The sequence below is a fragment of the Sphaerodactylus townsendi genome, linkage group LG11 (genome assembly GCF_021028975.2).
Source record: "Sphaerodactylus townsendi isolate TG3544 linkage group LG11, MPM_Stown_v2.3, whole genome shotgun sequence".
NCBI lineage: Eukaryota > Metazoa > Chordata > Lepidosauria > Squamata > Sphaerodactylidae > Sphaerodactylus > Sphaerodactylus townsendi.
The window spans coordinates 68,507,968-68,518,927 of record NC_059435.1 but is presented as its reverse complement, the minus strand read 5'-3'; the positions used below and the strand labels follow the sequence as shown (position 1 = coordinate 68,518,927).

Genomic DNA, 10,960 nt, shown 5'->3' with positions numbered 1-10,960 from the left:
GTCGAGGAGGCGCAGAGCGGCGGCGACTGTCCCCATGCCCGCCAGTGTCTCCGGGTTGCGCGGCGTAGAGAGGAGCGGGCGCCGGCTCTAGCGCGGCAGATGCAGCTGCCTTGACTTCAGGATCCCGCGCGCGCCTCCTCTCGCCGCCCCGGGGCCGGAGAAGAGTGGGGGCGGGGGAGGCGCATGAAAGCCCCCCCAGATGAATAGGCTGCGGGGCCCAGAATGCCGGCGGGGGTGGCCGAACTGAAAGGCTCTGCGGGGGTCGGCGGAAGAGCCCGCTGAAGCCGGAGACGCAGCCGGGATCTGTCGGCGGCCGCTCGTCCGGGCTCCCTCCGACGCGCGCTCTCTCTCGCCCGGTCTGGATTTGGCTCGCCCGGCGGAGAGCGGCGCAGGGGCCGAGGGCGGCGCGGGGAGGCCGGGCTGAGCCGCCCCGAAGCGCGCAAAGACAAAGGGGGCCGAAGGACTCGCCGCGATCCGGCCGGCGGCATGGAGGACAGCGAGCCGCGCCCGGCCGAAGGAGGCGCCCCGCGGCAGCCCACGCCGACGCCGCCTCCCCAGCACGAGGACCCGGGCAGCGGCAGCGGCAGCGACGGCGAGCCCGGGCGGCGGCGGGCCCTGCTCCTGCCCAGGGCGCTCCAGCCGCCCGCCAACCACCCGCACCCGCCGCACCGCATCACCAACTTTTTCATCGACAACATCCTGCGGCCCGAATTCGGGCGGAGGAAGGACGGCGGCCCCGGCGGCGCCAGCCCCGACCAGCAGCACCAGCAGCAGCAGCACAGCCGGGGCGTCCGCAGCCCCTCCGCCGCCGCGCCCGCCTCCACCGCCCCGGCCGAAGGACCAGCAGGCGGCGGCGGCGGCGGCTCCAAAGCGCTGGGCGCCGCCAAGAAAGCAGGCGAGGCCGGCCCGCTCGAGGCAGCCCTCAAGACCCGCGGCGGAGGAGGCGGCGGCGGCGGCGATCTGTCGGTCAGCTCGGACTCGGACAGCTCGCAGGCCGGCGCTTACCCCGGCGGGCAGCCCATGCTGTGGCCGGCCTGGGTCTACTGCACCCGCTACTCGGACCGGCCTTCCTCAGGTAAGGCGCCGCCGCCTCCCTGCCTGGCCGCTCGGGAAGCACAAATTTGCGGGGGGGGGGGCAGGGAGCGCAGGGGGTCCCGGCCGGGAAGGGGCCAGGATCTCCCCTCGGCTGGTTCAGCAGGCGAAGGCGAGGAGGGGGCTCCAGGAGCTGGCAGGCCGGGCAAGGCGCCCGCGTGGCCTGGCCAGGGCTCCTTCTTCTCCCCAGCTGGCCGGAGGGCTAGTGGCAGGGGGCGGAAGGGCGACTCGCGGGGCCCCGCCAGGGAGCCAGCGGCGCCGGGGAGGAGGAAGCTCTCCGCGGGCGAGCCCCAGGTCGGCTGTTTTCCCGCAGCTTCCGCGAGGGCCCAAAGCGCCTTTCAGCCGGAGTCTCGCCCGAAGTGAACGAGGCTCGCAGCCCCCCTCGGGTTACGTCACTGCCGCCAAACTATCCCCCCCTCCCGTTTGTTCCTTCCCCAGCAGACCGGCCAACAATTCGTGTTCTGCTGCTTGTCCTCCGCTTTCTGTCCCCGCTGGGAAACGGGCTGCTGGAAGTCCCCCTCCGCGGGGGAAAGGAGCCAACGCGGCCGGGCTGCCGACTCCCAGTCATACCGGGCTCCATTGTTCGGCGGGGCCTCCTTCGAGGAGCTCCAAGGAGCGCCGAGCCAGCCTCGCAAGAGGCCCCGCCGGGGAGAAAGTGCCGGCTCTGGGCGCGGCCTGGCAGAACCGAGCCCGCTGGGCTGGGGCTGGGTCGGCCGAGGCCAGCCAGGCGGGACTGGAGGGCCAAAGCAACGCGCCCCCTCGGCGGGCTCCTTCCTTTGTCGCGGAGGACGGGAGGGGGGGGGCTGCGCCAAAGCCTCCGCTCCACTCTAATGGGAAAGGGGGGGGGGGTCGTGCTTGCAAATGGCAACCGGCGGCTTCGGTTTGGAAAGGGGAGGAACAGGCCCCCGGCCTCCCGGTCCAGTCGACGAAGGGCGCGCAAAGGCGGTCGGGGAGGCGGGCTGGCTTCCAGAGGCACCCAGGAAGGCGTGCGGGCTGCTTCCCTCCCACTTCGGGCGGGGAGCGCTTCCCGGGGCCTTTCCCCAAAGCTGCGGCCGCCTCTGGCAGGGCTTCTGCCGCTCCGGTGGGGGTCCCTTCTGGCAACGTGCAAATCCGCCCCCCCCCCGCCTTGCCCTCCTCTCCGGCCAGTTCCCCTCCCCCACAGCCCCTCCTAGGCCTGGATGGAGGCCTCGGCGCCTCGGCCGAGAAAGCCTGGTCGGTGCCCGTTCCGAAGGGAGGCGGGCGGGCAGCCCCCAGCGGGCCTGGCTGGAGCTCGACTTGGCGGGCCGAAGCTGCCAGGCCTTTCCTCGTGCCACCGGGCCTCGCTCCCCAGGCAGCGGAGGGGGGAAACGGGCCAGGGGAGCTGTCCAGAGATCGGGGGCAGAAACCTGACCCGAGGAGGGCTGACGGCTCGGCAAGGCCAGGCCCAGGAGAAGGCCGCCTTGCAGGGACTGCCCTCGGCCAAAACGATGGGCGAACGGAGAGAGGGCCGCCTTCTCCCCCAGCCTAGACCCCCCACCCACCCCGGCAGTCCAGGCAAGGTTGCAGCGGGCCCCGGGGGTGCAGCGGTGCCTAACGCAACGGCGCCCTTGGGGAGCTCCGAGCAGGTATCCTGGGCCTAGGTCTTCCTCCCCCCTTGACCCGTCTCCTGGAGGGGCTTCTGAGGAGGTGGGGGGGGGGCAGCAGCTTCCAAGACCGGCCTTGAACCGCAACACGACTGGGGGGGGGGGGGTTTCTGGCTTTCTTAGCGGCTGCAGGCCTGGCCGAGGGCCCGAGCGATCGCACCGCCGCGCCTCGGAGGGCCTCCTCCCCCTCCCCCCTCCCGCCCCTTCCCCAACTGGCTCGGTGGTGCTCCTTGAACGCGGCCTCCTTCCGAAGCGCCCCCGTTGACCGGCTCTCTGTCTGTCTGTCTGTGTGTCTCTGTGTCCGTGTCCGTGTGTGTCTCCTGCCCGGCAGGCCCCCGGTCGCGCAAGCCAAAGAAGAAGAACCCCAACAAGGAGGACAAGCGCCCGCGGACGGCCTTCACGGCGGAGCAGCTGCAGCGGCTCAAGGCCGAGTTCCAGACGAACCGCTACCTGACGGAGCAGCGGCGCCAGAGCCTGGCCCAGGAGCTCAGCCTCAACGAGTCGCAGATCAAGATCTGGTTCCAGAACAAGCGCGCCAAGATCAAGAAGGCCACCGGCAACAAGAACTCCCTGGCCGCCCACCTCATGGCCCAAGGACTCTACAACCACTCCACGGCCTCGAAAGACGGCAAGTCCGACAGCGAGTGAAGGGGGGGGGGCGGGGGCGGCCGGGGAGGGGGGGTGGGGGGGACAGAGTTTATACGATGCAATAATTTAATTAAAAAAAAACAAAAACAAAAAAACAAAACAAAACAAAACAAAACAAGGGCCAGTGTATAAAGACTATACCAGCATAAATAGTGGGAAATATTGTGTATTAGATATAATTCTGCAATATTCTGTGTATATGTGTATATAAATATATATAATTTACAGGTAAGGTGTTGTACAAAATCCGAAAATATCTGATTATAAAATATTTTTGAGTTTTCTTTTTTTTTTGGTTCGACGGAAATTTTAGATGCTATCTTTATCGATTTTTTTAAGAGCTTAAGTTGCCTTTTTTGATAGACTTAAGCGCTGTTGGGAAGAGACATTGGACCTGGTTTTTTGAAATTCAAAAATATTAAAACAACTTTTTGCTGACGTCCAAAGATTTTTATTGCTGCATTTCACGAGACTGTGAACCGAATAAATAGCTCTCCTATTTGTTCTACGAGTTCTACCGTTTCTTTCTCTGACCGCCCCCTCCCCCCAACCTCTTCTGCTGGACTTTGGGTGGGCGTGAGATCGGGGTTTCACCGCTTAGCTTTGTAAATATCTGGGGGAAAGAGACACCGAGGGTAGAGCGTGATGCCCGGGAGCCTGTGTCTTGCCAAAGGTGCTGGGGGCGGCGGGAGGGGGGTTGGTTACCAGCAGGCCTCTTGCATCTGGGGAGAGGGTTTGGCTGCCCCCCCCCCCCGTTCCTGCTGCTTCCCGGGAGCTGGGTGAGGAAACTTGGGAGGAGGATCTGGCCAGCGGCAAGGGAAGGCGCCCGGTTGCAAAGGAAGGGAACTTTTCCTCGCTAGCTCAAGGCAGGGGTTTTCGGGCGCTCCCGAGATCGAGGCCCGCTAGGCCCGAAGTCCTCTGCTGCTGCCTTCCCGGGTGTTTTGCTCCCCCCCCCCCGTGGCAGCGGCCTTGCTCCGAGTGGGGGTCCCGAAACAGCCCGCCCTGGCGTTTCACTTGGGCCAAACGGAGCTTTGAACAAAGCAGGCGGCCTTGCGCGGAGTGAGTGTGTGTTGGTGTGTGCGCGCGTGCACGAGAGCGCGCGCACCCGTGTGTGTATGTGTGCACAAGGGAAGTTTGCATCGCTGGTCCTTTCGACGCCGACCCGGGCCAGGGAAGGCCTGCACCAGGGAAGGCCAGGGGCTTCAGCCCAAAGGACGAGCCCAGAGAAAGAAGGGGGGGGGGGGCGGCGGGACAGGGCACTCCTTCAGCCCCACCGACTGCCACGAAGCAAGAGGTTATGTATGAGGGGTAGCTGGGGGTTGCAGTTTGATTTTGGGAAGGGGGGAGTCAGCAGGCCAGACTGCTCCACGTTGCTTTGCATCCCCGAACAGTGGAATGGTTTTCGATAGGGAATGTGTGAGTTTAGTTATGTTTTATTTATCGCCTCTTCCCTGTCTTTCATTTCCCTCTATGAATTCCTGGTGGGGTATGATGAATTTTAGTATTTTTACATTCTGTGTGTGCTTGTGTGTGTGTGTGTGAGAGAGAGACAGAAATTTGACCCAAATCTCTACCCCCCCCCCCTCCTGGAAAAAGTGTCCAAAATATTGGCTGGAGACACAAAGAGCCCGGCATGGAATTTCGGAATTTAGGACAGTGGTCGCCTTTTTATTAAGGCTTCTCTGCCTTCAAACCTCTCTTTATATCACAGATATAATAGACACACTTTGAGACACGTAGGTGTATCAGTTTTAGAAAAATTGTATAATTTTAAATTTGGTTAGTAACCACCCTCTGCTTAGAAGCCAGAAGTCAATGGCCTTGCCTTTTAGCAAGAAAGCAAGGGTGTCTCCCCCCCCCCCCCAGTTATGGAACATGTGCATTTTACAACTTGCAGTATAAAATATTGATAAGTTGATGAAATATGAATGTTTCTATTGACCACGGTGGTCTCAAAAGTGTGGACATTTCACTCCATTTGGCGTGTTTAAATGTTTGGAAACGGTCCCCCCCCCCCTTTCAGTATATTAAGAAACTTTCCATACGTGTATCAGAACCTCAGACTGGGGCGATACATACTCCCGAAGAGGCATTTTTCAGTCCTAAGAGAATTGCACACAGGTGGAAGAGAGTTGTGAATGTCAACTGAAAAGAAGGGAGATTATTTTTTTCCCGCCAGACGGCTAATCGATTTGTTGCATAATTAACGCGGTAACCCTAAGCACACTTACTAGAGTGTAAACCCCACTGGTAAACATGTTGAGGAGAGCACTTTAAGAAAGTTTAGATAATTCATCTACATCAGAGGTAAGGGCAGCCATATTCTTTTTTTAAAAAACAAACAAATATGTTCAGCACTAGCAATATATTATTGTTATTAAAAGGCCTGTTCAATATGTCCTCTACATACAAGGGTATCTTTGCCCTCTTTTATTGACAAAAATATAAACATTTAAATGGAAGAGCAATTTGCAGTACAATGGTAAGCAGAGTTACATGCTTGAAAGCCCATTGACTCCCATGGATTTAGAAGACCATAATCTTATTTATGAGAAACAGGGTTTGCGAAACCTTCAGTTATACAAATGTATAAATATTATTCTATACATAATTATGGCAAGAGTATCTGAATTGCACTTAAAGTCCTGGTGGGCAGGCAATGTCCTCGTTTGCATCAGTGCAGTAAATGAGATTTTATTCCCAGATAGCTCGGCCGATTTGCTTCATCGTTCTCCGAAGAGAGAAACAGGCGGCCTAGACTAGTATTAGAACTTGTTTCGGCTGTATCGGTGAATGCACCAAAATGTTATTTCATTACATTAAAATCTACAAATACAGTTGGTGGGGCCAGAAACCCTACAATGTAATTTGCAATTTTTTTTTTTGCTTCTTTGTCTCGATGCAGCCTCATAAAGTAAACAGGGCTAACAGTCAAATCATTGTTACGGGTGCGACACTGCACACCAGACATTCTGGCAGGAAGTAACGGCCTTTGTACGACTGATGTAAGAAGTCTTAGCAGGCCGAGACTCTCTTGGAGGGAGAAGTCACGGACTTGCAAGGAAGAATCGTTTTCTGTTTTGCATTCACACTGAACTGCATTCTAGGCTCCAACAGGGAACAGCCGCGTTCATGCACTGAGCTCTCGCCAACGGATACACAGGACAGGGCGCTGCATCAAAAGTTGTGCTGGGACAGCTTCGGACCCGCAGTGGGAGTAGTGCAGCATGTGTGTTGATTCGGAAATAAGCCTCGTGGAGTTTACTCTCAGGCGGACCTGGGATCGCAGTCTTAAAAGGAAAAAAAAAGGGGGCGGGGCTGGAAGGTGCCAAGGTCGCCGGGTGTTTGTGTTTAGAGAGCGGTTTCGATTGCGCCAGCATTCATACTGCCAACGTTTGCAGGGGAAGTCTTTGCGCCGGAAGGCAAAGAACATGGATCGAGGCGGCCTAGCTGGGTGTGTGAAATCCACAGAAGCCCCGAGGCCCGACAGGCGGCCTAGATGGATTTCAGCACGAGTTCTGGTCGATCGGGGCTCATTCGTCCAGCTCGGAAGGAGAGGGCCGCTCTGACTCGCCAATCAACGTCGTTAAGGTGCCCCCGGACTTCGGGGGGTCCCACGGGCTCAGGCCACTCAATTGGGAGAATGATTGGGAAGGATCTAGGGGGTTCCACAGGGCTGTTCTCTGGCCCGGGCAGGCAGCAGTGCCAAAGCGGGGGAGGAGGCCCCAAAGCCTCCAGGTCTGGTCACCGGGGGTGGGATCATGGACTGGGAGTTGCAACCCAGGCAGAACTGGATAAATGGCAGAGGTAGGAGAAAGCCAAACGGGACCCACGACATTTCACTCTGATTTTTCGAGCTGCTGCATCTACGATTCACTGTTACAAAAGTGAGCAGTCGTCCTGGGAAGCCACGTACATTTCAAAACAGTCGATATCTTGACTTTTTTTCTCTCTAGATTTTTTCTCTAGATTCTCTAGATTTTCATTTCTAGATTTCCTAGATTTTCACGTGGTGGCTGGGACACCCAGTGCAGTACACACGACGACCTGGCGCCCCGATCTAATCCAACCGAAAGGCTTCGAGCCAAGGTGTATGCAGTCCCACTAAACCAGAGTCGACTTCCTCTAGCCCAGGCAGTTCAGGGACCGAAGGGGTCAGACCTGCGCAACTCTCACTAGCAAACCACCCCCCGTCTTAAAATGACCACTTTTTGTTTCCTTTGAAGCTTTCTGAAAGAAATAAGACTCCTTCGCTCTCCTCCCTCTCAGCTTCACTCGGGAACGCCATTAGCTTCAACAAAATTCACTTCTAAATAAACACATGAAGCGCAAGCGAGGAAGGTGCCTGTTTCTTTCCCTTTCTTTTCCAGGTGACAGAGGGGAGAACATTGCATCTGGCCAGGGTAACAGCACGTCTCAGGTTGGGGATCATGTAGGAGATGTAAATAGTTAGCTGGAATGGAGAAGCGAGGCCAAATGTTCAGATGGATGGGAGAACAGACTTTGTGTGCCTGTATCATCAATTTTTGAGATTCCTGTTCAAGGAGTTCAAGGTCCCACGCAGGCCATATTCCAGGGCATAGCAGCAGGCACTATATATGCAAATATTCTGGTCCTGTTGCGCCATTGGTAGCAGATATGATGGATTTGCTGACCATTTACACTGGCGTAGCCGTCTCCGAGTCAATGGGGCTACTTGTGCTGAAGCGGTCGCCCAGCGGCCCCCTTGGAGGGAAAAACTGTTCAGCCAGCTCAGGGTCGAGGTAAAAAGTCATTCTGCCTCCCGCTGATTTAATATCCGACCTGTCTCTTCAATCCACGCCCAGGCAGCTACCCCGAGCGCCCCTGGGACAGCCGCGTTGCCAGACTGGTGTTGCTGACGATTAGAGGGGGTCGGGAGAAGAAGGCGCCGAGAAAGTGGCGGAGGAGGCAGAGGCAGTTTAGCAAATCCACCCAGCCCGGCACGTTTCTCAAGGAGCTGCTAAGACATATTTTCGTCCCGACTGTCAGGGCAAAATAAAACAAACAACAAACATCATGGCGTGTTCAGAAGCAGCAGAAACACAGCAGGGACAGAAAAAGGAATACTTTCTCGGAGTTTGGCAGGGGCCCTAAAAACCCAGGCCAGCAGCTGGGCCTCAAGGGAGCCACTCCGAACCACTGGAAGGTCCCCTGATCTAATATTTCCCGAAGGTTTTCGTGGGGGAGGGTGGGAGGGAATGGAACTAAGGCAGATTTACCCACCCCCATCTTGCCCCCTCCTCGATATTTCTCCCAACTCAACGTGGCTGACGTGGTACCGACAAGGACCCAAGGTGGGTGGGGGACGGGGCGCAGAACTGGACTTCTGGGGAATCTTGCCAGAGTCGATCGAGGATCCCCCACTCGGGGAAAGGCAACAGACCAGGCCTTCTGGGAGGGAACCACAGATCCACCCCCCGCTTCCTTTGGGTGGATTTCCAAGGGCGCAGTTCTCGACGCAATGTGTGCAGGCATCATTTCACAAACGTCTGCAACCAATTTACTCCGGAGGAGTCCCATGGCACTCAGAAGGGCTGCTCAAATAGTTTATGAGTCGCAGTCTCGGTGGTTTTCGCGGGACGTGTTTTTAAGGAGCCCAGAAGGAGCCCAGCCCAGCCCCTCTTTCCCTGGACGTTAAAACCTCTCCGAGGTGTTTTGAACACAAAAACGATCATTTGATCCGAAGCCCCCCGAGTCCAGACTCCAGCTTCAAAGCTGAACGCTGGACCTGCAGCCCGAAGGGGCCGCCCTGCCCGACGCACAGCACCCAGGGCCCCCTCCCACCCCCAGATCCTCCCGCTTCCTCGAGATGCTCCGCATGTCACAGGAGGATCAGTCGAAAGCAGCCTGGGCAAGGGGAGGGCCTGGAGGCTGCCGAGCCGGTCAGCTGGGCGGAGGCAACGATGCCAGCAGCAGGGCCCCAGCGCCCCTCCGCAAAGCCCGGCCCTTCGGCAGCCTCGGACCCGCCTTCCAGGTTGTCTCTGGACCCCCCGCCCATCCCCTGCCTTCGGGCTTTGCGGTCGAGCAGCGCCTTCCCCTGGGGCCCAGGGCGCCTGGCATCCCGCGGCTTGCTCGGCGGCGCCCCTCGGCCCGCTTCTTGGCCGCCAGCGCCGGCGGCGACTTTTCCTGACTCTCTCGCTTGGCGCTGTTGCTCTGGACCCCCACAAGCCCCGGCGGCCCCCCCTTCCTGCCCCCCTCCCGCCAGATGCCAGTTTTGCTTGGACCCCCTCGACGGTGCCCAAGCGGGTGGCCGGCACCTGGGCATTACCGCGCTCTGCGAATGAGCGTTTCCTTGCCCAAAGGGTCCGGCTCTAGCTCTCGGGACCGCCCGCCCCCCTTTCCGCCCCCTGGACCGTAGCAGCTGAGAAGGCCTCCGGTTCTGTTGCCGGCTCGGTTGGCACCCGGCAGTCTAGCGGACTCCCCTGGCCCCTTCGGGGAAGGTAGCTGCCCCTGTCCGCCAACGGCGCCATCCCTTGGTGAATATGGCCCACGGGGAATGGGGAGAGAAACGCTGGGCCGTAGCCCCCCAACGAGGGGGTTACCCAAAGCCAAGCCAACGGAAGCTGTGCCGATCAAGAAGGAGAGGCTGACGCAGAGGGTTCCCCGGCCTTGATTGGCAACTGTTTGCTTCCACTGCTGATGTTTTCAGGAAGGCTTTCCTGCATTTCAGTAGAGGACTGAGCTCTCTTCCTTCTTTCTGCTAGTGGTGGCCACAGACATAATTTCTGCTGCTACTTCCAAGTTGAGCTCAGAGCTGCCAGATTTGTAACAAATCAGTGTGGTTGAGCAGCAGCCTCCTTGGATGACAAAGTCTAATTATGTGACACCCGCCCACATCTTTACTGAAGCTGAACTGTGTTGCCACAATCAGGACTTTCCTGTCCCAACCTGGAAATAAGCAGTAAGCTGAGTTTCATTTCTTCTTACAATCCCCCAACAAAACCAAAAAAGGGAGGAAAGTTATAGATCGTGCACAGAGAGGAGTCTGTAGCATTTTGTGCAACTATCTTTCCTCTATTAGTGAATATAACGGTAATAATGCCACGATAAGCTATTCCCCCAACCTCTCAATGGAGCCGGTCTAAGTAACCGAAATGTAATTGGCGTTCCTATAGCTAAAACATAATAGGCTTTGATTACATGCTAAATAGAATCAAATGTAATCCGTGAGTTAATTATGTGGAGATAATTTTATAATTATATCAATTCAATTTAAAAAGCAATGCTTTGTAACGTCACATTTGAAACGGAAAGTCATGGCTCCAAATAAAATTCTCATTAACTTGAAGTATCTCAAACTCAAATCAGGCCTTTCTTCCTCCCACCTCCTGTCTCTCTTACAGAGCAAATGGGAACATGCATTTATCTCATCTATTGTCCCATTACCTGTCTCTGCTCATATCTAGAAAAGTAGAAAACACTGGAAAATCACAGACAAAAGAGGCTGTCTGAGAAGAGCATTTCCCAGCATTGACCTGCTCTCAAAGACGCTGATCTGCATTTCTATTCTGCCCAGCTTGTATGTGGAAGTAACGCCCAACGGTCACTGACTTGATGAGCTGGAGAGAGAGAATGTG

The 10,960-nt window shown here is 57.2% G+C and overlaps 1 protein-coding gene across 1 annotated transcript; it reads left to right on the top strand.

The window, feature by feature from the left end:
* Positions 1-341: 341 nt before the first annotated feature.
* Positions 342-3,870, top strand: EN2 (engrailed homeobox 2). Its single transcript, XM_048511898.1, has 2 exons — positions 342-1,075; positions 3,046-3,870. The coding sequence occupies exons 1-2, from the start codon at positions 487-489 to the stop codon at positions 3,360-3,362; spliced, it is 906 nt and encodes a 301-aa protein (XP_048367855.1). The 5' UTR covers positions 342-486; the 3' UTR covers positions 3,363-3,870.
* Positions 3,871-10,960: the final 7,090 nt, after the last annotated feature.